This window comes from Osmerus eperlanus, chromosome 3, assembly GCF_963692335.1.
Source record: "Osmerus eperlanus chromosome 3, fOsmEpe2.1, whole genome shotgun sequence".
Lineage (NCBI taxonomy): Eukaryota > Metazoa > Chordata > Actinopteri > Osmeriformes > Osmeridae > Osmerus > Osmerus eperlanus.
Genome location: NC_085020.1, coordinates 23,140,587 through 23,167,880, shown reverse-complemented (window position 1 = coordinate 23,167,880; position 27,294 = coordinate 23,140,587). Strand labels below are relative to the sequence as shown.

Sequence of the window (27,294 nt, the reverse complement as noted above, 5' to 3'; positions counted from 1 at the left end):
CACAACAACCAGCCACACAACAACCAGTCACTCAACAACCAGCCACACAACAACCAGCCACTCAACAACCAGCCACACAACAACCTTCCACTCAACAACCTGCCACTCAACAACCTGCCACTCAACAACCAGCCACTCAACAACCTGCCACTCAACAACCTGCCACTCAACAACCAGCCACACAACAACCAGTCACTCAACAACCAGCCACACAACAACCAGCCACTCAACAACCAGCCACACAACAACCAGCCACTCAACAACCAGCCCCCCAAAAACTGACTATAAGACATGCCTTCACAAGTCTAATTTGCAGACAGATTATGAGTATTCAGTGATCTCCCCAAATCTGTGGAGAGAGAGCCCACTTACCTGAAGAGAGGTGAACCCGAAAGGGCTGATAGCAGCCGTGGGGTTCCCGGGGCTGGCTGCTGTAGAGGGGGCCTGGGGGGTGGGGGACAGCGCCGAGGGGGACCTGGGCAGGGTGGCGGGCTGTGGGGGGGAGGAGGAGGGCGGGGCCGAGGGGGTGGACCCAGGGGAGGTGACGGAGGAGCCGTCGCAGGGCGACCGCGGCAGCAGGCTGAACCAGTGTCCACTCTTCTCCGTCAGCACCCGGAGCAGCTGGTCGCTGGGCAGCAGAGGCTGCTGGGGGCTGGCGGGCCGCCTCCCCGGGCTGAGGTAGGGGGCGCCGTGGAGGGAGCCTGGCTCCAGCCTGGCCTCCGCGCCCGGCTGGGAGGAGGCGGAGGGGCTGCTGGGTAGTGTGTTCTGAGCGCTGGCGTGGACTGGGGAGGACACAGAGGTGGAGGGTTTGGCAGGACTGCTGCCGTGGCTGTGGGAGTGGCTGTCAGAGTCCGGGGACATCTTGGCCACCTCCAGGAGCTGGCTGAGCTTGGAGAAGGAGCCTGGCTTCTGGAGGAACAGGTTGAGGGAGTCCTTGTCCGGCTGGTTCTCTGGGGTGGCTGTGTCTCTGGGGGAGCCCAGCTCCAGACTACAGGCTCCAGGCTTCTCCTCCAACTCCTCCAGCTGCTCCTCCTTCACCTGCACCTCCTTCCTGCTCCTCTGCCTCTCCTTCTCCAGCTCCTCTGGGCCTGAACAACACACACACGCACAGTATCCTCATATAAACACCCTCCAAACAACACACACACGCACAGTATCCTCATATAAACACCCTCCAAACAACACACACACGCACAGTATCCTCATATAAACACCCTCCAAACAACACACACACGCACAGTATCCTCATATAAACACCCTCCAAACAACACACACACGCACAGTATCCTCATATAAACACCCTCCAAACAACACACACACGCACAGTATCCTCATATAAACACCCTCCAAACAACACACACACGCACAGTATCCTCATATAAACACCCTCCAAACAACACACACACGCACAGTATCCTCATATAAACACCCTCCAAACAACACACACACGCACAGTATCCTCATATAAACACCCTCCAAACAACACACACACGCACAGTATCCTCATATAAACACCCTCCAAACAACACACACACGCACAGTATCCTCATATAAACACCCTCCAAACAACACACACACGCACAGTATCCTCATATAAACACCCTCCAAACAACAAACTATCTGTACAACTGTTTTTCTGTTTTTCTTTTTCTTTGATATTTGACAACCTGATATACATGTAAACACTTCTATGCATCATTTCGACTAATTTCTTTTGCAATTTGTTAAATATATTTAGTATCGATCACGTATTTATTATGTTCAATGATATAAAATGAGTTTCATTTTGTATTTTCTGGTAAAATTTCAACGACTTTTGTTTTCACTTTTGTTTCACACGTGTAATTAACTTAATTCATATAGATAATTTATGGTAAAATTTCGACTGATTTCATTAGTTTATCTTGGAAAATTTAGTTTAGTTTGATTAATGTATAATATTGACTAATACGTGTCTGGGGTGGGGCCCATGAAAAACCACGTAGGTTTCTGGCCCCACCTGCATGTTTTTTTTTCTCTTCTTTTGTATCTTTATATTGTTTTAATCATTGTATAAATGCAAATAAAAAAATATAAAAATTAAATTAATTAGATTAAAATTTAATTAATTAATTAAAATTAACTGTTCTGAACACTGACTTTGTGTAAATTCACACCTAACGTAAGACATATGTATGTTTGTATGAAAAAATATTTATTTCAAGCCCATTTATAGGACATTATGAATTAGAACACATACCTAGGTATATACATATTGTACATATTGTACAGAATATATAGCTATACATTAGTTACATAGAAAAGTATTGACCTTCTCCACTGTCCATGCCCTCCACAAAGATGCCCCCACACTGGGGCAGAACCCAGTAGCGCCTCTTGTAGCGGTCCTGGCCAAACATCATGGAGCGCAGGGAGTGGGACGACTCAAACAGCTTCCTCCGGATCTGGCTCTGCTGCTGCAGGGAGACAAGCACAGAGAGGGTCAGCGCCTGGGGGGGGGGGGGTCTGACCTGCAGTGGGATCACCTGCCATCTCCTCACCCTGGTCAGCTTCTCTAACTGTTTCTCCAGCTCCTCCACGCTGGCCGTCTGGTCGCCGTCGTCCTGGAGGGAGGAGAGAGGGAGTCAGCAGGGTGTCAGAGAGCAGGCTGACATTCACACACCACAAACAATCGCCTCTGCCGTCGTTCGTCTCCTGCCTGGAGACGCCGGCACTCGTCACCTCCTCCTCTTCATCTCCCTCATATCCTCTTTACTCATCTCCCTCACCTCCTCCTCCTCCTCACCTCCTCCTCCTCCTCCTCACCTCCCTCACCTCCTCCTCCTCACCTCCCTCCTCATCTCCCTCACCTCCTCCTCCTCCTCACCTCCCTCATTTCCTCCTCCTCATCTCCCTCACCTTCTCTTCACTCATCTCCCTCACCTCCTCCTCCTCCTCTCCGTCACCTCCTCCTCCTCCTCACCTCCCTCATTTCCTCCTCCTCATCTCCCTCACCTTCTCTTCACTCATCTCCCTCACCTCCTCCTCCTCCTCACCTCCTCCTCCTCCTCCTCCTCTCCCTCACCTCCTCCTCCTCCTCACCTCCCTCACCTCCTCCTCCTCCTCACCTCCCTCATTTCCTCCTCCTCATCTCCCTCACCTTCTCTTCACTCATCTCCCTCACCTCCTCCTCACCTCCTCCTCATCTCCCTCACCTCCTCCTCACCTCCTCCTCCTCCTCATCTCCCTCACCTCCTCCTCATCTCCCTCACCTCCTCCTCACCTCCTCCTCCTCATCTCCCTCACCTCCTCCTCACCTTCTCCTCCTCCTCATCTCCCTCACCTCCTCATCATCTCCCTCACCTCCTCCTCCTCACCTCCTCCTCATCTCCCTCACCTCTTCCTCCTCCTCATCTCCCTCACGTCCTCCTCCTCACCTCCCTCACCACCACCTCCTCATCTCCCTCACCTCCTCCTCCTCACCTCCTCCTCATGTCCCTCACCTCCTCCTCCTCATCTCCCTCACCTCCTCCTCCTCATCTCCCTCACCTCCTCTTCACTCATCTCGCTCACCTACTCCTCCTCTCCCTCACCTCCTCTTAACTCCTCCTCCTCATCTCCCTAACCTCCTCCTCACCTCCTCCTCCTCACCTCCCTCACCTCCTCCTCCTCACCTCCTCCTCCTCATCTCCCTAACCTCCTCATCCTCATTTCCTTAACCTCCTCCTCCTCACCTCCCTCACCTCCTCCTCACCTCCTCCTCATCTCCCTAACCTCCTCCTCTCCCTAACCTCCTCCTCCTCCTCACCTCCTCCTCCTCCTCACCTCCTCCTCATCTCCCTCACCTCCTCCTCCTCCTCCTCATCTCCCTCACCTCCTCCTCACCTCCTCCTCCTTCTCATCTCCCTCACCTCCTCCTCCTCACCTCCCTCACCTCCTCCTCCTCACCTCCTCATGTCCCTCACCTCCTCCTCCTCATCTCCCTCACCTCCTCCTCCTCATCTCCCTAACCTCCTCCTCCTAACCTCCTCCTCCATCTCCTCATCTCCCTAACCTCCTCCTCCTCCTCCTCACCTCCTCCTCCACCTCCTCCCCCTCACCTCCTCCTCCCCCTCACCTCCTCCCCCTCACCTCCTCCTCCCCCTCACCTCCTCCTCCTCCTCCCCCTTCTCCTCCTCCTCCCCCTCACCTCCTCCTCCTCCTCCTCACCTCCTCCTCCACCTCCTCCCCCTCACCTCCTCCTCCCCCTCACCTCCTCCCCCTCACCTCCTCCTCCCCCTCACCTCCTCCTCCCCCTTCTCCTCCTCCTCCCCCTCACCTCCTCCTCCTCCTTCCCCTTCTCCTCCTCCTCCCCCTCACCTCCTCCTCCTCCTCCCCCTCACCTCCTCCTCCTCCTCCACCTCACCTCCTCCTCCTCCTCCTCCTCACCTCCTCCTCACAGGTCTCCACCTTCTTCCCCCTCTTCCCGCCGCCGCCCTCCTCTTCCTCTTCCTCGTCCTCGTCGCCCTGCTCCTCGCTGTCCTCGTCCTCTTCCTCCTCCTCCTCACTGTCAGCAGCTTTCCTCTTGCGCTTGCGTCCGGGGGTGGGGGTGCCCAGGCCCGGACCCTCCTCCCCCCCCACGCTGCTGTCGCGTTTCCCTGTCTTCTTGGCGTGGACGACTCTCAGTCTGGGGGGGAGGCAAGGGGAGTTATTTGAGGACTCACTATGATTTGATCTTTCTGATGATATTTTGATGAGACACTGCAGGTCCTTACTTGCGTAGATTTCCTTCGAGGAACCACTTGTCCTTTCTCAGATTGGTCATATGGTCAATGTTTTTGTCAATCTCGCTGCAAAAGAAGCAAAGGGATCAGTATGTTGCAGTGAAACACTTAAAAAAATGCAAATATGGCATAATTGTGAAGATCTAGAGGATGAAAGTCTGTCACAGTGTCTGTACTGAGAGGGGCAGCACAGACACTGTGACAGACCTGTAAACACAGGGGTCTGTTTCACAGCATTGCATGTGCAGGTACCCCATCTCATTTAAAATAGATGGCCTCATGTTTGACGTAACTCAATGAAACAGTCCAGTCGGCACCCAACTTCTCTCAAATTTCTTTTGATATTGGTCACGCTACATAAAAAATGCATTGCCCGATGAATAAAACAACAGTGTTCACTCTAGCTAAACAAAGATGACCATTATCCCCACATCAGCCGCTGTGTTAGGAAGATATTTGGTTGAACTGAATTGTGTTACTTGATGCTGGGTGAAACTCAGGTAACAGTGGGAAAGACTCATACAGACTGTGTGAATGTGATGGTTTCCTGTGTGAATGTGATGGTTTCCTGTGTGAATGTGATGGTTTCCTGTGTGAATGTGATGGTTTCCTGTGTGAATGCGATGGTTTCCTGTGTGGCTGTGATGCTTTCCTGTGTGGCTGTGATGGTTTCCTGTGTGAATGCGATGGTTTCCTGTGTGAATGTGATGGTTTCCTGTGTGGCTATGATGGTTTCCTGTGTGGCTGTGATGCTTTCCTGTGTGGCTGCGATGGTTTCCTGTGTGAATGTGATGGTTTCTTGTGTGAATGTGATGGTTTCCTGTGTGAATGTGATGGTTTCCTGTGTGGCTGCAATGGTTTCCTGTGTGAATGTGATGGTTTCTTGTGTGGCTGTGATGGTTTCCTGTGTGAATGTGATGGTTTCCTGTGTGGCTGCGATGGTTTCCTGTGTGAATGTGATGGTTTCCTGTGTGGCTGTGATGGTTTCTTGTGTGGCTGTGATGGTTTCCTGTGTGAATGTGATGGTTTCCTGTGTGGCTGCGATGGTTTCCTGTGTGAATGTGATGGTTTCTTGTGTGGCTGCGATGGTTTCCTGTGTGAATGTGATGGTTTCCTGTGTGGCTGTGACTCGCACCTGACCACGCTCTTGCTGCAGGACAGCTCATTGACCAGGAAGCCCAGGATGGAGGCCTTCTGGGCGGGCGTGTGGGCCTGGAAGGCCCTGGTCTTCAGGCTGAAGGCCAGTGGCAGCAGCTCTGGCTGCTGGTCACAGTGAGCCTCCATGAAGATCTGCAGGATCTCAGACACGTTGTCCCTGTTGATGCCCACGTTAGTCAGGTGATCCCCCAGGGCCGTCTTGGTCTGGGGAGGGGGGGGGGAACCGTTAGACTCATTATGGGATGTGAGATAATAACGGAGTTCTTAGTGACGGGGGCACACTGTTACATGGCTTATTATGGGACGTGAGATAATAAGGTTTTCAGTGATTTTCCTTATTCCTTCTAATTTGATCTGCATTGATGGGCTCACAGGTCCTCAGCGCAGAGGCCTTTCTTCAGTTCCAGAGAGGACAAGAGGCAGGGCTGATTCAGGCAGGGCTGATTCAGGCAGGGTTGATTCAGAGAGCAGAACACTCTGTTTCTACAGAAGAAGATCTTCCTAAATGTGCTTTAAGGCTTCATAATATGAGCCAGTCAGCTGGGTTCCTTGAGGAAAATCGTGGAAAGTCACATAAAGGCGTGACTAAGCCAGGCAGATTAGCATGGAGAAATGGCTTTAGGGATGAATTAAAATTTCTGGTTTAACTGTAGAAAGCTGCATTAAGCGCTCTAAACAGCGATACCCTCTCAAACAGATAAGCCTCTTCACTTAGCCCCACAGAGCGCTAGATATTGATAACACCCCACTTGTGTGTTCTGATTACTGGGGAGAGAGGAGAACAGCATGCAGTCGTACAGAGACAAGCCTGTCTTTGCTGCAGTGACTGCAGCCCTGCAGCCCTGGGATCAGAGTGGTGACTCCTACACCCTGCTGCATGGCAACGCATTGAATGTGAGCACTGGGAAAATGTGTGTCTGTATCTGTGGGAATGTTCTTTATGTGTGTGTTTACTCTGTGTGTGTGTGTGTGTGTGTGTGTGTGTCTGTGTGTGTGTGCGTCTCACCCGGTGTCCGGGGGGCAGTCCCGGGTCACACACGGCGGAGGAGAGCATGCGCACCAGCAGGTCCTGCACGCGGGCGGCGGCGGGGCCGATGTTGAGCAGCCCCTCCTGGAGCACGCTCAGAGGGGGCACCTGGGCGCTCACGTCCAGGCCCAGCACCTTGCCGAAGCTGCGCAGGAACTGGATCACCATGAGGCAGTCTGAGAACGTGCTGCCTGGGAGCACCAGGCCCGAGACCCGGGACAACTCTGGCAGCGGCTGGACACACAGGGACAACATGGTTAGACAACTAACCTTAACCCATAATAGGAGTTATACACCATAGAACACTACTGTAACTGAGTTATACACTACACTACACTGAAGTGACTGAGTTATATAGACTCTATACTACAGCACACTACACTAACTGAATGATACATCAATACACGACTGCATATATATATATATATATATTATGACACACATATTACAGTATTAGGCATTGATTGATGGGGCTGATTTCTAACAGACCAGGCTCAGAGTGGAGCAGTCTGAGAGACATCGATAACTCTGTCTGTCCTTCTAGACATGTCTGACAGTAAAAAGAGAGAGTCAAAATGCTGTATTTGACTAGAGCAAAAGATTTAATCCGCTGCTGCACACGAGTGGGACACGGGCGGGGTTTAGAGGAAGCTGGGTTCATGTGACCTATAAAGAACCCCCTGGAAGTGGTAATACAGCCAATCAAGTTCCTCTGAGGGGAATAATGAGGAAGTGTCTGAGAGCATGTGGTTGCTGCTAGGACACCATCAGCCACTAGGTGGCAGTACCCCTAAGAGCACCTCCCCATCATGTCACATGAAGACTCCCTCAGGAAGTGACATGCCTAGTAGCAACAGCTGTACATGGATGCATACATGGTTTTAGACACTCAGATGGGACTGATTAGCACTGTACATTTACAGATATTTACTGGTTTAAAAAAAACTAAAACAAAAAAACCCAGATAGTCGGTTTTAAATGTACCAAATCAAAACCAAGAAGGACAACACATCCAGTAAAACACAATGTGGATCAAACGTCTTTTCTTAACACCAGAGCTGCGTGTTGACCCACTGGTGACCTCTCTCCTCCCTCCTCAGACTGGGAATACCTTCTGATCCGCTAAGCACATGTCTTCGTTTGGTTTCTTCAGCTCCTTGGCCATCTCCAGTTCCAGTCTCCTGAGCTCCAGTTTCCTCTCCTTGTTTAAGCGTTTCTCATCTTTCTTCTCCTGCTTCAGGCGCTCCCTCTCCTTGGGCCAAATTACAGACAAGTTAACAGCGCGTGCTATCGGCCCCGTTGCAGACAATCGTGTTAAGGATTATGTCATTACAATTCAGCCCCAACACTCTTCCATGCTTATAAATTGCAGTACTTTCACAGAAAATTGCTTAGGGCTCAATTCTGGGTTTTATTCACACTCCATATAGTTTGGAGAGGAGGAGAAGAGGAGAGGAGAAGAGGAGGATGAGGAGAGGAGGATGAGGAGAGGAAGACAAAGAGAGGGAGACAGGAGGATGAGGAGAGGAAGACAAAGAGAGGGAGAGAGGAGGATGAGGAGGAGAGGAAGACAACGAGAGGGAGAGAGGAGGATGAGGAGGAGAGGAAGACAAAGAGAGGGAGAGAGGAGGATGAGGAAGAGAGGAAGACAACGAGAGGGAGAGAGGAGGATGAGGAGAGAAATGGCCTGTCTGTGAGGGTGTCATGGAGGGAACGGGCTGGTCTTGAATCATATACCTCTGCCTTCTTACGAGCGTCCATGGCTTTGATCAGCATCATGTGCTGTCGCCGTCTCTCCCGCTCCTGACAGGCCACAAAACACACAGTCACACACCTTGCCAGAGGGGACACACAGGTACAGGTACACTGCACTGTACAACACAAGAGTAGCAAGTGTAGACCACAACAAGTAATGGTACATGTATGGACACTGAGCGTTACAGCTGAGGGGGTCAGAGAAGGTGACTCAAATGACAACCGACAAAAGCAGAAGGGTTTGAGGGCGAAGCTGAGCGACGGTTATTAGAGTCGAATATGAAGCATTAGCTTGAAGTTATGCGTCTGGAAACACTGGCAGTAAGCACACTAGAAGCTGCTGAACGGCCAGAGAATCTACCGCTGCTGCAAGGATCTGCTAAGACTGAAGTGACCATGCTGAAAGTTACCAGCGTCCGTCATCAAGCTGCTCAAATCAAACAAACGTCTGGAGATGTAGCATGACCAAAGCAGTCCAAGTAGTGTGTCTCCTTACATGTTGTATATACTCTGTATAAGAATGATCTGGTTTGGAGTGGTTCATCTTACAGGCTAGATGTGTGGGTTTATTATAATAAACACTGTAACTGTCTGCATTTAGTTTAGTCTAATGTGAGTAAGACCCATGTGAAAGTCAACACATCTTATTGTAAATATGGACAAACACCAAACACACATCAGGAACGAGAGTCCAGCCTCCTGATATTTGGTGGTTTCAACTGAGACCAACTATGAGATGAAACAGTCCACAAACTATACGACACACCTACAACACACACCCACGACAAACACACCCACAACACACCCAAGACACACACACACCCACGACACACACACCCACGACACACACACACACCCACGACACACACACACACACCCACGACACACACACACACACAACGGGACATCAAGCACCTGCATACAGTCACAAACAGAGGTGATGGCTGTGAGGCGTTCTTCAGAACGATGACGTGCATTGGTCCCTACTGGTCGTGGTCATCTCAGAGAGTTGAGATTGTGTAGCGCACTACTGTTCTAATCTACACATCCTTTAGCTTTCTCTGCACGACATATAGAGCAGACGTAACAATGCACTTTGCTGGAGGAAAAAAAAGCCATGCAGTAGAATGTAGTATGACTGCAGCCAGTGCTACACTTTATGCATTTCTATGACAACCATATCATGACCAGTTCACAATGCGGGTGTTAGATGTACAAAAACAAACATACCCATACCATATCTAGTCTATGCCTCTCCAACTCCTGGGAGAAAGAGTTGGCAAAGTATTATGGGACAGAAAACACAATAGGGTCAAGAAAGCCAAGCTTGTGAGAACCCGCCCCAACCCTGCCTCTCCCCTCCAAGCCCAACATTTATACACCAGAAAAACCAAAACATGTACCAGAGAGAATCTGACTGACAATAATAAGTCGAACAGAGCCCTTCTCCAAAAAGTTTCAAGTATAAATTGAAAAGGGAAAAATAATAATAGCATTTGGTCCCTGAGTGGTGCTCGACAGAGATGCCTACCTGGTGCTTTAATAAAACCGCCTGCTGTCTGCGCATCTCCTTATCCTGAAAAAGAAATCAGCTCCGTTAGGGGGGAAAACACACACACACAAAAACAACACACATTACAATTCAACCACACGAAATGTTCACACAAACAGATGGGCTTTTCCCTGCACGTGTGTTCACAGAACAGTTTGAGCCCCTCTTTAACATGAGTGGCAGGTACACAGTGGTGCCTGGCCAGGGTACAGCTGGACGTGAGGATGGAAATGGCCTGCTGGTTTTCTGGAGGCGTGAGGCAGGCAGGGGACAGGAGAATGCACCGTCCATTGTGACGCTGATTAACATGGAAAAGGTTCTGCTCTGAGTGCCAAGTAAATTCTCCCCAGCACTGAGAAACAGTCCCCTGAAGCTAGCAGAGCTACCGTGCATTCAGCTGAGGAGGCGATGAGGGGGCAGAGAGCGGCTGAGAGTCGGGGGGCACAGGGGAGGGCAGGGGTGTGGTGGTGTGAGGGCAGTCACTACAGGTAAGTATGACTTGAGAAGCAAGCGGGAGGGGGGGGGGGGACCGTGGTGGTTGTAGCACATCTAAACTAACCTTGGTTCGTTTCTCAGCCTCCAATATTTTGGCATTGGCTGCTTCTTCCTTCCTTTTCCTTTTAGCCTGTGTAAAACAGGTCTACAGGTCATGCAACAGAACCATGTGACACATTGGTTTTACATCTCATCCAACAGCACATACTGCACAACACAGTAATACCTGGTTTGAGCGTCAGTGGGTTAAAACTAGCAATGTTCACCACTGGACTTTCCAAATAGAATTCCATGTTTTTACTGTTTGAGGAAAGAGGACTGTTTGATAGAGAACAGTGAAAGAATGTTCTGAATGTGGAATGTCCAACAGGCACAAACACTGTTCCAAGGTCTCTCTGGTCGTGTAAAGCAGAACATATTGCAATATCGTGCAATGAGATAATTATTTCCTCCCATTAAAGCAAAGAAGACAAAATAGTTGTAACGCTTCAGAAATACCAACAGCCAGTCCGAATAAATTAAGGAAAATTTCAATCTGTAATTACGAGCCTGGTGAAATCCTGTTAGGAGCAGCTTGCCAAGCGTGTCAACTGAAATTTGATTTAGAAACGCTAAAATCCTTCCCAGCTTCTATTAGTGAGTGCATGGAACACAGCCGCTTCACCTACTCACGATAAACTCTCAGGCAGCCATTGTCTGAGATAATACTGAGAGGAAAACTCCACTACGGTCTGAAGAGATTTTCATATTCAACAGTTTTTTTTTGTGTGTGCCAAAAACCAATTAAGCATTAGTCACATGTAGTCACAAGACATTACTAAAAGTGCAACCATATAACTTACGAATAGCCTTTGGTTGATTTAAAAATTCCTACCAACAGCAAAAAGGAAGCGTTTTGGAATGTTTCTGCAATAACTCTTTTGGACCAACCTCGAGAATCTGCTGTGCACGGAGTTCTTTCTCCATTCGAATTTGCTGAATGCGCTTGATCTTCTCCTGGTAAAAGGATGGAAGAGAGATCAGATGAATTAAGTCTCCAGACATGCATGTTAGCGGGCGGGGAAAGGGGACCTGGGAGAAACCCTCCATGCAGATGAAGATGAGCGTACTGTAGCATCGGGAAGGTTAGGGCCTGGCCTGCCTTTACACTTTCTATCTCGTTTTAATCGTTTAGCGTTTTATGCTTGGGCATAAAAGGGTGTGTGCAGTTCACACACGTACAGTACCATGAGAGTATGCTGCTGTGTGTGTGTGTCTGTGTGTGTGTGTGAAGATCTACTGTGTGTTTGAAGCGGTCTAACTACAGGAAGCGTAGAAAGAATCTACCTGCTGCTTCAGAATCTTCATCTGCTCCTTCCGTTTCCTCCTGTCCTCCGCGGCCATGACAGCTGAGAGGAACACATCAAGAGAAACATCAGTGTTGTGCTGGCATGGCTCCACCAGATAAGAACACATCATTGTTCCCAGAAGTTTCCCGATCAGAGCCCGCTACTGCGTACCCTGCTGCCGGCGGGCCTCCTTCGCTGCCCGTGCCAGAGCCTGCTTCTCCAGCTTCCTCATCATCTTGATCTGAGCTGCCTGTCGTGCGATCTCTGCGACCAGGGCGAGGACAGGTCAGAGGTCAGGTCAGAGGACAGGTCAGAGGTCTGGTGAGTTACAGATAAAGCGTCTTTGCTGGTGGCTGAGAGACGGGGAACTCACCTTGAGCTTCCAGTTTGCGTAGAAGTTTGGCATCGGAGGCGCCTGGGAAGTCCTCGCCGGCGTTCAGGGAGCGTCCCTTCCGGCGCCGGGCCGGGGGGCTCTCCACCGCCCTCGGGAGGTCGGGGTTGGGCTGGCGGCCTCGCCTCCCGTCCATCGCTATGATGCGAGGAACGATCTCCTCCTCTGTCAGCAGGCTCCACTGTAAACCCTGGGAGAAGGGAGCAGAGAGGTCACCTCGTCTGGGGCACTACTGAGGCCATTGAAGGGTACAGAAAAGACTAGAAGAAAATATATTTTCTATATATTTGAACAAATATTTTCAAAATATTCTTGTTCAAAAATCTGCTGTGTTTGAGGCTACGCAAGGCCCTGCCTTAGCTTAACTGGAGAAATCAACGATCTTTAGATGTAGAGGAGTCGTATTCACCTGAGGTCCTTCTCTGGCTTCATAGAAGTCACCAACTTTTATTTTTGTACTGAAGCTAAAATTATCACGTGTGATGTCAGCTATTCCATTTCTGGATATATACTATAGAAGAGAGAGAAAATATGCAGTGAGACAACAATATAGACGTTTTCTTGACCAACATAAACAGCAAAGCCATCGTTATATACTCTCAGGTATATAAATATTATACTACATTACGTTATTTTTTATTAACGTAAGATGCATATTTGTGTACTGCTTTGGATGAGAGCATCTGCTAAATGAATAGTGAGTGTGAGGGGGGTGGACAGCGTGGACAGGGTGAACAGGGTGGACAGCGTGGACAGGGTGGACAGCGTGGACAGGGTGGACAGCGTGGACAGGGTGGACAGGGTGGACAGGGTGGACAGTGTGGACAGCGTGGACAGGGTGGACAGCGTGAACAGCGTGGACAGTGTGGACAGGGTGGACAGCGTGAACAGGGTGGACAGCGTGGACAGCGTGGACAGGGTGGACAGCGTGGACAGGGTGGACAGGGTGGACAGGGTGGACAGGGTGGACAGCGTGGACAGGGTGGACAGCGTGGACAGGGTGGACAGGGTGGACAGGGTGGACAGTGTGGACAGCGTGGACAGGGTGGACAGCGTGAACAGCGTGGACAGTGTGGACAGGGTGGACAGCGTGAACAGGGTGGACAGCGTGGACAGGGTGGACAGCGTGGACAGGGTGGACAGCGTGGACAGGGTGGACAGGGTGGACAGGGTGGACAGCGTGGACAGGGTGGACAGGGTGGACAGGGTGGACAGGGTGGACAGTGTGGACAGTGTGGACAGGGTGGACAGGGTGGACAGCGTGGACAGGGTGGACAGGGTGGACAGGGTGGACAGCGTGGACAGGGTGGACAGTGTGGACAGCGTGGACAGCGTGGACAGCGTGAACAGGGTGGACAGGGTGGACAGTGTGGACAGTGTGGACAGGGTGGACAGCGTGGACAGGGTGGACAGGGTGGACAGGGTGGACAGGGTGGACAGCGTGGACAGGGTGGACAGGGTGGACAGCGTGAACAGGGTGGACAGCGTGGACAGGGTGGACAGTGTGGACAGCGTACCTTCATGACGTCGGGGTACTGACGCAGCTTCTTCCCACAGGGGGCGTAGTAGGCCACCTCGCCCTGGAGACGCCCCGCCACGCTCCTGATGCGGGTCTCTCTCTGCCACCTGCGGAGAGCGGTGCAGGGATCACAGGGTCAACTCTGCCCTCGACATCACATCACCTCAGTTTCCTCGCCTTCAGCTCAACACGCTAACACACTACCTGCTGTGTGTGTGCCAACTGTGGGCTGTGTGCGGTACTACAGCAGTCAGACAGAACAGAGCGCAGCTCGCTCTGCGTTTTCCTCTGCTCCTTGTGGCCTCATGTGGAACCTGACCCTCTGGACTCTGCTGTCCTGTAGCTCCACCCAATCAGCAGGCACTCCTGGAGGAGCTGTGGAACAGGGGGAAGCTGTCCCCTGGAGAGACACCGGGTCTCGGGTCTGAGGCAGGGCAGCAGGGGGAAGCTGTCCCCTGGAGAGAGACCGGGTCTCGGGTCTGAGGCAGGGCAGCAGGGGGAAGCTGTCCCCTGGAGAGAGACCAGGTCTGGGGTCTGAGGCAGGGCGAAGCTGTCCCCTGGAGAGAGACCAGGTCTGGGGTCTGAGGCAGGGCGAAGCTGTCCCCTGGAGAGAGACCAGGTCTGGGGTCTGAGGCAGGGCAGCAGGGGGATATACAGGCTGGGGCTTGTCGCCTCTCTTTCCCCTGTGAACCGGCTGATGAAAAACATCCGCACAGGCAGATGAAAGACATCCAGATCTGGAGGGGTGTGTGTGTGTGTGTGTGTGTGTGGTTGGTGTTGGAGGTAGTGGTAGCGGAGGGCTGGGAGGGGGAGCTGCTAATGCTGTGTGTCTGTGTCACTGAGGCTGGATGTGGTTAACCCCTTCTTACTGAGTGCAGCGCCTCATTTCCTGTCTGCTGTGGCCTGTGTCATGCCTGGGCATAGGATACACCCTTTAAGGGGAGGCAGGGAGGGAGGGAGGGATACTGGGATGTTTACTGTAATCTCCTGACAAGGACATATACTGTAACACCACAAAGACAGCAACCACACATAGGAGTTCCACTACCACTATAGAACCACCACAGACAGAGGCTTCCTTGTGTGTGTGTGTGTGTGTGTGTGTGTGTGTGTGCGCATGTTGAGTATCTTACCCAAACTCCAGAGGTAATCGCAGCTCTCTCTCGTCTGTCACCCTCCTCCTCTTCCCTGACCCTGGCAGGAAGAGAGATGAATCATTTACGTCTGGAGTGACTCCAGGGCTCCCAGCCCAGTGTGCCTCCACAGCTACAGTAGCTACACTCACCCTTCTCCTACAGCCTTCACACACTACACAAACATTCGGTTTAGCAAAACCATACAAAACCACTCCTTTTAACCACCGTGTTGTATTAAATAAAATACAAAGATAACCATTTAGCGTTAGTTAATTAATTAAGACAAAATGTACTGAGCTATTTTACGGCGGATATAAACGAAGCACTGCTACAGTAATTCCTGTTCAGGACAACAAAAAGCAAACTACAGCACGAGTCATGTGGCGTCAGGCCTGAGATCCAGCTGGTGAGAGGTCAACCATCAGCTGGACCAACAGCCAGACAAGCTTGAAGACACTCATCAAACAAGCAACACAACCAGTTTAAACCAGAGGAACTACTGACAGTCATTCCTGACTGTAAACCTGAGTGGCCTAGTTTCTCTGTGACTAAGCTTAGAGAAGAGGAAGCTGGATGTCTAGCTTTCCAACAAACACTTCAGAGAAAGAGCGCAGACCTTAACGCAGCAAGGCAGGTCCCTGACGGGTGAATGACGCCTGATGTCACTGACACACTGACACCGTGGAGGTGGAACGCAGATCTAACCATAAAAGAGGCTTTTATCTAAAGGGACGTACCGGGGGAATTCGAACGTGCATCTGCAGTCAAATGCTCTAACCACTAAGATATACCGATCCCCATCACCAGATGTCATGTTTGATTGAACATGGTGTTGGCTGGTTTCTGTGCTGTACCTGGTGGAGTGGTCAGAGTGTGGGACGAGGAGGGGGGGGCGTGGAAGGCCAGGGCCCCCCCAGCGCTGGTCACCGTGGTGGGAGGGGCCAAGCTTAGGGGCCTGGCCACCTGGAGGTTGAGAGGGGAGCAGCTGGCCGACAGGCCGGAGGAGGCGTTGAGGAGCGAGGAGGAGGAGGTGGCGTTGAGGAGCAAGGAGGAGGAGGAGGTGGCGGATGCTCTGGAGAGCTTCCTGTCTGGGGCCTCGCGCTCCTTCAACTCGTCTTCAGAGCCGTCGGAGTCGCTCTCCAGATTACTGTCAGACTCTGTGGGGGGAGGGGGAGAGGGGGGTGGGGGTTAGGGGAGAGGGGAGGGGGTTAGGGGAGAGGGGAGGGGGAGAGGAGAGGGGGGTGGGGGTTAGGGGAGAGGGGAGGGGGTTAGGGGAGGGGGGTGGGGGTTAGGGGAGAGGGGAGGGGGTTAGGGGGAGAGGAGAGGGGGGTGGGGGTTAGGGGAGAGTGGAGAGGGGAGAGAGGGACCGCTGATAAATCATCACATCCCAATTAGGATTCGTCTCACGCCCAGCCACGCATAAACTGATAATCACAGGCCTCTCTGCTAGAACCCTCCAGAACGACTCCTATCTGAAGAGGCAACGAAGCGTTTAAAGTTACAGCCAATCAGCAAAAAAAAAAAGGTCTTTATTGCCCTTTTCTTAAACAGAGGAGCTGACTAACCCGACAGACTGTCGTCCGAGTCATCCTCATCATCCTCATCTTCGTCCTCGTCCCCTAAGGAGTCGTCCGAGTCCTTGCTGCTGGGGATGTCAGACTCGGTGCCCCTGACCAGCTCCACCAGGGAGGGGGCCAGGGGGGCGTGCAGGGAGGGGGCCAGGGGGGCGTGGAGGAGGGGCTTCCTGGCGTGGAGAGCCTTGGGGGTATTGTTCTTCCTGGGCCTGTGGGCCAGGCCGGGTGAGGTGGAGGCCTGGGACACAGCACCCGCCGATGCCTCCTTGGTCCCGGTGCTCAGGTTGATGGGCATGGAGAAGTGGGGGCTGGTGGCGGCCAGCAGGGGCCTGCTGGGGGGCCTGGAGCTCTGGCCGCGGGGCCTGGTGATGAGGGCCAGGGGGGCCTCCTGGACCGAGCTGTGGATCACCCCGTTGGGGGGCTGCTGGTGGTGGTGGATCAGCAGAGGGTTGGCCAGGAACAGGTTGGAGTGGCTGGCGTGAAGTGAGGACGTCAGTTTGTGACTGGCCAGGGTCTCTGGAGACAGCCTGGGGGGAGGTAAGGAGGAGGAGGAGGAGGAGGAGGAAGAGGAGGAGGGGGCCATCTTCCTCTGGTTCTTGAACGAGTCCTGCTTCTTCAGCGACAGAGGGAAGGCCTGTTTGAAGTGCTCCTGGGAGAGGAAGGGCTAAACGAATCCGGGAGACAGAAAGAAAATGGAAGTAATTATACAAGCTGTCACTCACCTTCATTAATACGGACTGTGAATGGGGGAAGTAATATCCTAGTGCTCTTGTATCGTGTTCAGTCAGAGAGACAATGAAAAATAAGGTTGCTCCGCGTGAGGGTTATAAAAAAACAAGTCAATGCCAGAAGCTTTATGAAGAATTGAAAATGCAGAATATTTGCTCATTCTCCTGCTCTGGGCAGATTTGCAGGCTGAACTGTCACACCTTGACTATCTAGGGCTTGTCTTGACAAAAGGCATCTTGTTATTAAAAGGCTGCTCAAAAAGGTCTAGCTATGGATTGACACACATAACCACTGTTCATAATAACAGGAATAATTGAATCCTTTAACAGAAGCAGATTTCTCTCTCTCGATAACAACAAGCATCCTAAACCATTAGCCAGTTAATTGCTTGTCAGCTTCAGTGAAGTATTTCCAATAAAGCTAAATGCATTGTCACTTTCAGTCGTGTGGCCAACAGCCCAGCATGAAACCATATCAACATGCTGATAATAGTACTTAGATGTTTCATTTTCCGTTGTGAGGAAACCCGGAGACCTTTTAAAATGTCCGACAAATAACCGTTGTCGTAATTCTCATTGCTCAACTTCTCATGAGCAACTAGGAGACAAGATGAAAGAGAATGGACTTCACGCTGGTAACAAACTCTAGTCTAAAAATGTCACATTTCAATGTTCAGGCGTTTCACATTCAGTAAATAAACCGAAACTAAAAACAAAACGTGCTAAATGTCTTCTACTGAAATCGGTTTGCGTCCTGAAAGGACTGAGACCCACCGGGTGTATTCTGAAGCTGTTGATGTGTGACATCATGTCGTCAGAGTAGCCCTTGCTGCCGCCCCTGCTGCGCCCCGCCAAAGCCAGGGGTTTGGGGGAGGAGGTACGGGACCTGGCGGGCTGGTGTGAGGGGGAGAGCGTCGGCGGTTTGGGAGAGGGGGAGAGGGAGGGAGGCTTGGGAGAGGAGGCAACAGACAGAGGTTTGGGTGAAGTGCAGAGGGAGAGGGGCTTGGGGGAAGAAGAGACTGAGTTGTGTTTGGGCGAAGAGGAGGAGGAGTGCTTGGGGGAGGCCCGGGGGGGCACACAGGGGCTCTCTCTGTGTGTGTGTGAGGACAGAGGGAGGGCTCTGCTGATGACAGCCAGCCCCGTGGCCTGGATGACGCTGGTGTGCTGCTGCTGTGCCTCCCTGCACCTGGGGCTCTGGAAGAGGGGCCCCGCCGCCTGGGCCGCGGCCGAGGGGAGAGGGCCGGCCTGGGAGGACAGGCAGCGCGAGAAGGGGCCATCTCTCCGGTGCTTCTTAGACAGCCCGCTCTGGCTGTCTGGGGTCTTCTCAGGGTGGACATCCTGCTTCCCCTCAGACGTGCCCTGGGTCAGACCCTGGAGAGATGAGGAGGGAGAGGGAGGGAGGGAGAGAGAGATGACGAGGAGGAGGCAGACGGGGGTGAGGGTGGGGGAGCAGAGAGGAGCGGGCAGGAGAGGAGGGTGGGGGGGTGTCACGTCAGCTCGGGTGGTGAGGAGGCGGACCGGTGACCCCCAGCACGCCACACACCCACACTGCTGCCCTTGACATTTAACACAGATTAACATTCAACAGCACAGAGCCACAAGCTGCTCTTTACCATGAAGAAGGAAAACCTAACCTATCCTATTTGTTAAAGTACAATGTTTGACACGGAGACACTCGTAAATGCTATTAAGATGCATCTTTGTGATTCCAGATTTACCATTCCATAGGCCAGAGGTGTACACACACACAGAGAGAAATAATGCATATTAACTTGCTCCACCACACAATGCAAACATAAATAGCTGATTACGCTACATGGCTACTGGTAAAAAAAAATTATAAGCCACAACTAGCCCTACGCATTTTTATTCAGGAAAATGAGCATATAAACATGCTCAGGGGAGAGGGGAGTACGGAGTCGATTTACGAGCAGGCTGGCGTAGAAAAGACTCTGCAGGAACTGAGGTTGCGAGGTGCTGCTTAGCCAGGACACTTCTTGTATCGCCAAATGTAATGAAAGGAGACTCGCAGCAGAACGCAGGGTCACCTACCTTTTTTGATTGTTTTCATCAGTTCTAACGTCACAACTATTAGAATTCACAACGCGACGCAACGGTTTTTCATTAAAAACATTTTTTTTTTATTAAACTACGCTCATAAGTATTCTAAAAAATTATTTTAATACTAACTTACTTTAGGATATCCGGATATTATACAATACAATATTATACAATAATCCGATGAACAACAAAACACACCTTCATCTTGAAGCGGCCATCCTTCTCCGAGTCCGAGTCGCCGCTGTCGATGCTCTGATCATCCTCGTCGTCCTCGTCCTCGTCCAGGTCGTCCGAGTCGCTGCTCACGTCGTCGCAGGACGAAACGGAGGATCCTGATTCGCTGCCGCTCACACTGGACGTCTCCAAAGGTTTCTTGCGTTTCTACGAGGACGGAGATGAAACCTCACCAGGTCGTAACGACTCAGATACCACGAGCTGCCCAGGGACGCTGCCCAGGGGCACAGACGTCTCTCTCCCAAAGCTCTGGGATGTTACAGCGTCCAGGAAGACCCGTGTACAGTACCCCTGCCGGTGTCACAACACCAACCTTGTCCTTTGTTTTGGGAGCGCTCGTGTCCTGTGCTTGGCCCAGGTCCGCCTCGCTGGTGCGGCCGTTGGCCCTGGAGCTCTCCGAGGCTGCCTTGGCTGAGAACAAGCTGTGGTTCCCCGAGGAGCTTCCTGGGACCACACCACCGTTCAGCGCCCCGTTCAGTCCTGTCGTCACGGGAACACGCATCACACGGCACAACACACAGTTAACAACCAATCAGCTGGCGGGAAAGATGCTTCCAAATATATATAAATACACAGAACAAGGAGAGAGTCCAGGAAATGATGAGTTCTCAAAATGACTAAAGCTCTGAATAGGGGGAATCTCATTATGTTAGCAAGAGGACTTTGTGGTTTAATGTATTCACGGTGAAACAGCCCACACCTGCTTACAAACTGATTTATGCATTTACATGTCTTGCCACAGCCTCTGGGGTCAATTAAACATATTAGATATTGTACTAGTGCCCGAGACGACATAACTCTATTTTATGGTAATGTCTGCATGCTGCTTTGAATGAGCTCCAGAGAACCAACACAGTCTGGAGGGAGGGGGGGAGGGAGGGGGGGGGGGGGGGTACCTTTGGCTGTGGCACGGCCGTTCTTGCTGGGGGTCCGCGACTGGTAGGGGCTGGAGGCGTGAGTGGGGAGGGAGGGCGCGAACAAGGGGGGCAGACCCAGGAGGGGGGGGAAGAAGGGCCCGTGGCCGTGAGCCTCTGAGGACCGCCACCAGTCTGGTCAAGAAGAACGAGAGGTAAAAGGAAAACCATAAGACCTGTTCTCTGACATATGTCCCAGCTGACTGTTTGGAGTTGGTGATATCCCCCCCCCTCCCTCCTGGTGACACGCTTCTATACAGACCAGGTTCTGCAGGAGAAGCCTTTCATTTGCCTTTGAACCGAGATCTCCACAGATGACCGGTACATTCCAAGGACTGTGAATTCAACCCTCTTTATTCCCTTCATTGTAAACATGTTGAGAATTGTAAATTCAAAGCAGACTGGTGAGCTCATCCTGCAGGACCCTTCCAGCCCTGCGGCCCTGAACGCTGCACGCTTCCCAGCTGCAACAACACAGACTCCAAACACATCCCCTTCCAAACACATCCCCTTCCAAACACATCCCCTTCCAAACACATCCCCCTCCAAACACATCCCCCTCCAAACACATCCCCCTCCAAACACATCCCCTTCCAAACACATCCCCCTCCAAACACATCCCCTTCCAAACACATCCCCTTCCAAACACATCCCCTTCCAAACACATCCCCCTCCAAACACATCCCCTTCCAAACACATCCCCTTCCAAACACATCCCCTTCCAAACACATCCCCCTCCAAACACATCCCCCTCCAAACACATCCCCCTCCAAACACATCCCCCTCCAAACACATCCCCCTCCAAACACATCCCCCTCCAAACACATCCCCCTCCAAACACATCCCCCTCCAAACACATCCCCTTCCAAACACATCCCCCTCCAAACACATCCCCTTCCAAACACATCCCCTTCTTCCAAACGCCAACTGCCATCCACACGACGTCTCCTGCTTCGGAGTCAATACGTTTGTTTGTCATTCTAATGACTCAAACTTTTCGGTGAAAAAGACACGGGTTTGACTTGTTTTCCCACATGGCAGACTCTTTCTGCTTCCTGTCACAACACACAGCCCTACATAAATGTGATAGTGTCCAATCTTGCTTTCTGTTGAAGGGTCAAGGTGGAGGATCCCCCGTCTATAAACGTCAATGTTGGAATGTTCCTAGCTGAACTGATGGACGGTACCATAAAGGTGATACATGCTTCAGCTATATATGTGAGCATCCGATGGCCTTACAGGGGGACTGAACAAATTGGATACCAACCGGGCTGCTAGAACAACAGGCACCTGCAAACCTCTGAAGCCAGTATAACAGGCAGGTCTGTGTCTAGGACCACGGTTCTATGGAAATGCAGCCTCTTTTTCCCCAGAAACCCCATTCCACACACCCAGAAAACCGCAAACTGGGACAACCGGTGAGCCATTTCTCCAAGAATAAATCACCATGGATGAAAAACATGACGCCTCTCCCTGCTCCCGTACCTGGGAACCCACCACCCTGACCCGTACCTGGGAACCCACCACCCTGACCCGTACCTGGGAACCCCCCACCCTGACCCGTACCTGGGAACCCACCACCCTGACCCGTACCTGGGAACCCCCCACCCTGACCCGTACCTGGGAACCCCCCACCCTGACCCGTACCTGGGAACCCCCCCACCCTGACCCGTACCTGGGAACCCACCACCCTGACCCGTACCTGGGAACCCACCACCCTGACCCGTACCTGGGAACCCCCCCACCCTGACCCGTACCTGGGAACCCACCACCCTGACCCGTACCTGGGAACCCCCCCACCCTGACCCGTACCTAGGAACCCCCCCACCCTGACCCGTACCTGGGAACCCCCCCACCCTGACCCGTACCTGGGAACCCCCCCACCCTGACCCGTACCTGGGAACCCCCCCACCCTGACCCGTACCTGGGAACCCACCCAGCTGGGAGTGGGCGGCCAGGGCGGCAGACATCCCCAGGCTACCCAGGCCTCCAAACTCCGGCCGGCCCGAGGCCGTGGTGTACAGGCCGAACGCCGGGTGGTTGAAGGGAAAGGCACTGGAGACGGCCATGTTGAAATGCTGCTCCCCCATGGTCCGGAACAGTTGTCCTGGAGAGAACAAAGATGACTCATTGAAAACACGCAGACGGTTTAAGCAGCAGATACATAAACCATGTAGCTAAAATACCACAGTTAAATAATTCATCCTGTATGATGGTTAATGTTTCATACTGTGGTAAAGTGTCCTGGCGGATCTGTTTGGCATCTGTGGTTGGTTAGGGTTGTGTGCGTTATCACTAGAGATGTTACGGGGTGTAAAGGATAGAGACTCTGATTCTGCTTGATCTGTTCAAACATGCTTCAGCAAATAGGAGGCATAGTTGTGGGAGTCAGGGAATTCAGTCAGAGAGCTCATCATGCATGTTTTAGCATCAGGCTCGCTTGCTCATGTCTGAACGACAGGAGAAGCAGAGGCCTGGACTGCAGAGTCAGTATCGCCAGGGCGACACAGAGGACTCTGACCAGGGGTTACTGTAGAGACGCAATGCACAAGGCTATTGGCAAATACATTAATGTTATGTTCATTTCCTGTGTGGAAACTTCCTGTCGTGAACACATCTGAGTAGGGCTCCGAACTCCTAAGCGCAGGGTAGCACTTTCATGGCAGGCTAAAAGGGAGCAGAAATGGTAGGCCACTGCAGTACTAGACAGACAGGCTTGTACTAGACGGACAGACCTGTACTAGACAGACAGGCCTGTACTAGATGGACAGACCTGTACTAGACGGACATGCCTGTACTAGACGGACAGGCCTGTACTAGACGGACAGGCTTGTACTAGACGGACATGCCTGTACTAGACGGACATGCCTGTACTAGACGGACAGGCTTGTACTAGACGGACAGGCCTGTACTAGACGGACAGACCTGTACTAGGCGGACATGCCTGTACTAGACGGACCGGCTTGTACTAGACAGACAGGCCTGTACTAGACGGACATGCCTGTACTAGACGGACAGACCTGTACTAGACGGACAGGCCTGTACTAGACGGACAGACCTATACTAGACGGACAGGCTTGTACTAGTCAGACAGGCTTGTACTAGATGGACAGGCCTGTACTAGACGGACAGGCTTGTACTAGACAGACAGGCCTGTACTAGACGGACATGCCTGTACTAGACGAACAGACCTGTACTAGATGGACAGACCTGTACTAGACGGACATGCCTGTACTAGACGGACAGGCCTGTACTAGACGGACAGGCTTGTACTAGACGGACATGCCTGTACTAGACGGACAGGCTTGTACTAGACGGACAGGCCTGTACTAGACGGACAGACCTGTACTAGACGGACATGCCTGTACTAGACGGACCGGCTTGTACTAGACAGACAGGCCTGTACTAGACGGACATGCCTGTACTAGACGAACAGACCTGTACTAGACGGACAGACCTGTACTAGACGGACAGGCCTGTACTAGACGGACAGGCCTGTACTAGACGGACAGGACACAAGGCCGGGGTGTGGGTTGTGTAATGTGTTCCATTACAGCACCCTCCCCCACCCCCTTCCACCCTGCTCTATTCTTCTCTCTCTATTTATGTATTCTCCTTCAATCTATGCGTGTGTGTTTGCAGTGTGACATGAGGCTGTTGACTGCTCTGTGAAGCCCGTGTGAGGCGGGGTGCTCCCCTGCTGCCCCCCTCCCGCCAATCAACCCCCACACCTCCACCTTGTATGTTAGGAGTATTCTGTAGCTGCACTGTAAGGGTGCAAGTATTGACTACATCGTAAATCATCAAAAGAAATTGCACTGCTGTTTACAATTCCATTAAGGTAATTCGGGTACAATGCATAGTCAATATTTTGGGGCGCTGTGCCTCGCAAATAAAGGTAGGTTAACAGTGAGAATGTCCAGAGATGAATCATGACTAACATTATGCTGTCACTGCAGGACATCAAAACACAACCAAAACCTCTGCTTTTGCTGTTTGATATAACACATAAAAAATACATTTTAGGATTTATACATTTTATTCCTGAAATTGAATTTTACAGTACAATGCATTTGATCTTGGTACTGGACATTAGCACAAACGGATGCAAATAAACACAGAATTGTCCTACTGTCCCCTACAACACGGGAGAGTTTATGCTCATCCAATCTCAATCACAACGAGCTGAACATTCATAAATCCTCAGGGAGCAGCAGCAGTCAATACAAAAAAAAAGAAAATGGATTTCTAAAACCGTTCCTTTGGCACAGCGTTTTGGCCCTAGTGTGAGAAGCTGCAGTTTTCTGATGCTCTTAACCTTGTATCTTGTATAATGCGTTCTAAGGGGATTTGCAAACATCCCACATCCCTGTCAATTACAATCCATCAACATATACTTTTTAATTGCTTCCGTGACCTCATCGCAAAAAAGGAAGGTTATTACTGAACGGATAAATGCTACATTTTTTTTTTTTTTTATCATTCATGTCACTCACACATAAAAAGATTGTGTGTTCGGATTTAAATCAGGCCAATCTTCTCTGCTCCACCATCCATCAGTAACGGATGAAGTCTTGAATCAAAAAGCTCTCAACAAATTCAAACTCAGTTGCTATCAATTCCATTATTAAATGTATTGAACAATCTGAGAAGTAGGACGAAAACCGAGAAAAGTCAAGAATTAATATTGTAAGTGTAGTTAGTAAGCTTACGAGTTTATGGAAGCTTGAATGTAATTCAATCACTCAGGATGGGGTGTTAACAGTTATATCTCTCTCCTCAGATTTACACAGGAGGGCTGGAGTCACTAAGCACAACTCAATTCTCTTTAGTCTCATTGAAGCAACGTGACTTCAGAGGTGCCACTATGCTTTCGCCATTTAATATAGTGCTCGGTCCAAAATAGCTTATCTGAAAAAATCTCAGAGCATGTTTGGTGTGAAGGGGAATGAAAATGTATAATGTATGAGGAAAAATCTCTCATGGCTTCTTCATTGTAACAGCAGGACGAAAAATACACACTATTTCTTTGGCATTTCTTATCATGAAAGAGGAGCACAAAAAATAGAGAAAAAAACCCCCACACAAATCACAGTTTGGAAATTTGCATGTTATTTTCTGGTCAGGGTAATCTGACAGCTCCTGCATCAGTGCTGCTCACTGCATAATAGCTTTGACCACAATTAGGATGGGGAGAAAAGCCAGGATGTAGGCTTGTGCACGCTCTCGCTAGGCGAAGATGACACGTTAGATCTCACCGGCTAAACTGGAGCTAAAGGTTGTCAACACACATCCGCCAGGGTGCACATCTACCAAACACGCTTTTAATTGTTGCCGTTCATTAATACAACAGCCTTTTGATTCCTGCCCTAAACTGTCAGAACAGTGTGAGACTGGATAGGAAAGGGTGTTTCCTGCACGCATAACGATACACGCTCGTAATTAACACTCGAGAGAGCTCTTCCCAAAATATTTTGAGAATGACAAAATATAAGGAAAATGAAAAGGTGGATAAAGCATAGAAATAATTAGGGTTATGGTTTATGGCTAAATCACATTACTAAAACCCTCGCATAATGTGATGTCATATACTGACAGTACATCGGAAACCCCGATTTAATTTTCAATGATTTAACTCTGGTGTGTGTGTGTTTGTGTGTGTGTGTGCGCGTGGGTGTGAGCATGTGTGTCAGCGTTCATGTGTGTGTGTGTATGTGTGTGCTTGCGTGTGTATGTGTGTGTTTGTATGTGTGTGCGTGGGTGGGTGCGAGCATGCGTGCGTGTTTGTGTGTGTGTGAGAGTGTGTCAGAGGAAGCGGGTACATACCACAGGTGGTGAGAGTGGAGGCCAGGCTGGGAGGGCTGGGGGCTGTGCTGCACTTAGAGGAGGGGGTCTGGGCTGAGGCTGGGGCCGGGGCGGAGGCCGGGGCAGGGGCCGGGGAGGAGCTGGCTGAGGACACCGTGGAGGAGGCCATGTGCAGGGAGGACGAGGCTGTCGACGGGGAGGCTAGCCGCTCTGCAGACTCCATATCTGTCAAACACAATCCAGTCAGCACGCTTCCACGCGCAGGAGGAGGAGGGAGGAGGAGGAGGAGCGCTCCCTCCACACACCCCACTGAGACTCTCTCCCTGTTACATGTGAAGGACGCTCCACCGTCTCTGTGCTGAGGCAAGGCCACTGGCCAGGCCACCTCCAGACACACTTTAGCTAGCCGGCTCTGCTACACCGGCTCTGCTACACCGGCTCTGCTACACCGGCTCTGCTACACCGGCTCTGCTACACCGGCTCTGCTACAACGGCTCTACTACAACGGCTCTGCGCTGACATGGACCCCAGTAGTTCTGCCCACCACCCAGATCAGGACCCACCCGGGCTCTTTAGAAGAAGCCTTTCATCACCGCTGGATCTTCTGGATCCTTCCATTACGGATATCATCCTGAAATTCCCCCCCGAGCACCCCAACCTTCCAAACTGGGCTTTACAGTTTGGTTTTTGTATCATTACACATAAACAATTCCTCCATGTCCCTGGCGCCTGTCCTCTGCTGCAGGAGTGGGCTAGCTGATTAAATCTGCGAGACAAAGCTACCCTCTGAATATCAAGTGTTGTTCCTGGCCAGGAACAACACTGATGCCACGTAAACGACACACAGGCTGCAGCCATGAAAGAAGGCCCTGCCT

At 51.4% G+C, this 27,294-nt stretch overlaps 1 protein-coding gene across 17 annotated transcripts in view; it reads right to left on the bottom strand.

The window, feature by feature from the left end:
* LOC134017876 (bromodomain adjacent to zinc finger domain protein 2B) overlaps window positions 1–27,294 on the bottom strand; it is a 65,949-nt gene that overhangs the window by 7,946 nt on the left and 30,709 nt on the right. For 4 of the 17 annotated variants that reach the window (XM_062457969.1, XM_062457967.1, XM_062457979.1 and 1 more), the window contains 27 exons: window positions 26,441–26,644; window positions 22,539–22,721; window positions 20,597–20,749; window positions 20,014–20,180; window positions 19,665–19,847; window positions 18,180–18,776; window positions 16,669–17,341; window positions 15,958–16,260; window positions 15,101–15,161; window positions 13,966–14,074; window positions 12,858–12,959; window positions 12,431–12,638; window positions 12,229–12,321; window positions 12,056–12,117; window positions 11,660–11,725; window positions 10,794–10,859; window positions 10,214–10,258; window positions 9,913–9,945; window positions 8,665–8,730; window positions 8,039–8,179; window positions 6,907–7,161; window positions 5,878–6,104; window positions 4,734–4,808; window positions 4,408–4,645; window positions 2,541–2,603; window positions 2,312–2,456; window positions 373–1,088 (listed from right to left, as the gene is read on the bottom strand). In XM_062457969.1, coding sequence (XP_062313953.1) covers window positions 373–1,088; window positions 2,312–2,456; window positions 2,541–2,603; window positions 4,408–4,645; window positions 4,734–4,808; window positions 5,878–6,104; window positions 6,907–7,161; window positions 8,039–8,179; window positions 8,665–8,730; window positions 9,913–9,945; window positions 10,214–10,258; window positions 10,794–10,859; window positions 11,660–11,725; window positions 12,056–12,117; window positions 12,229–12,321; window positions 12,431–12,638; window positions 12,858–12,959; window positions 13,966–14,074; window positions 15,101–15,161; window positions 15,958–16,260; window positions 16,669–17,341; window positions 18,180–18,776; window positions 19,665–19,847; window positions 20,014–20,180; window positions 20,597–20,749; window positions 22,539–22,721; window positions 26,441–26,642 — 5,232 coding nt within the window. In that variant the 5' untranslated portion in view covers window positions 26,643–26,644. The remainder of the gene's footprint in view (window positions 1–372; window positions 1,089–2,311; window positions 2,457–2,540; window positions 2,604–4,407; window positions 4,646–4,733; window positions 4,809–5,877; window positions 6,105–6,906; window positions 7,162–8,038; window positions 8,180–8,664; window positions 8,731–9,912; window positions 9,946–10,213; window positions 10,259–10,793; window positions 10,860–11,659; window positions 11,726–12,055; window positions 12,118–12,228; window positions 12,322–12,430; window positions 12,639–12,857; window positions 12,960–13,965; window positions 14,075–15,100; window positions 15,162–15,957; window positions 16,261–16,668; window positions 17,342–18,179; window positions 18,777–19,664; window positions 19,848–20,013; window positions 20,181–20,596; window positions 20,750–22,538; window positions 22,722–26,440; window positions 26,645–27,294) is intronic. The other 13 variants (XM_062457971.1, XM_062457973.1, XM_062457984.1 and 10 more) reach the window with 9 other exon arrangements.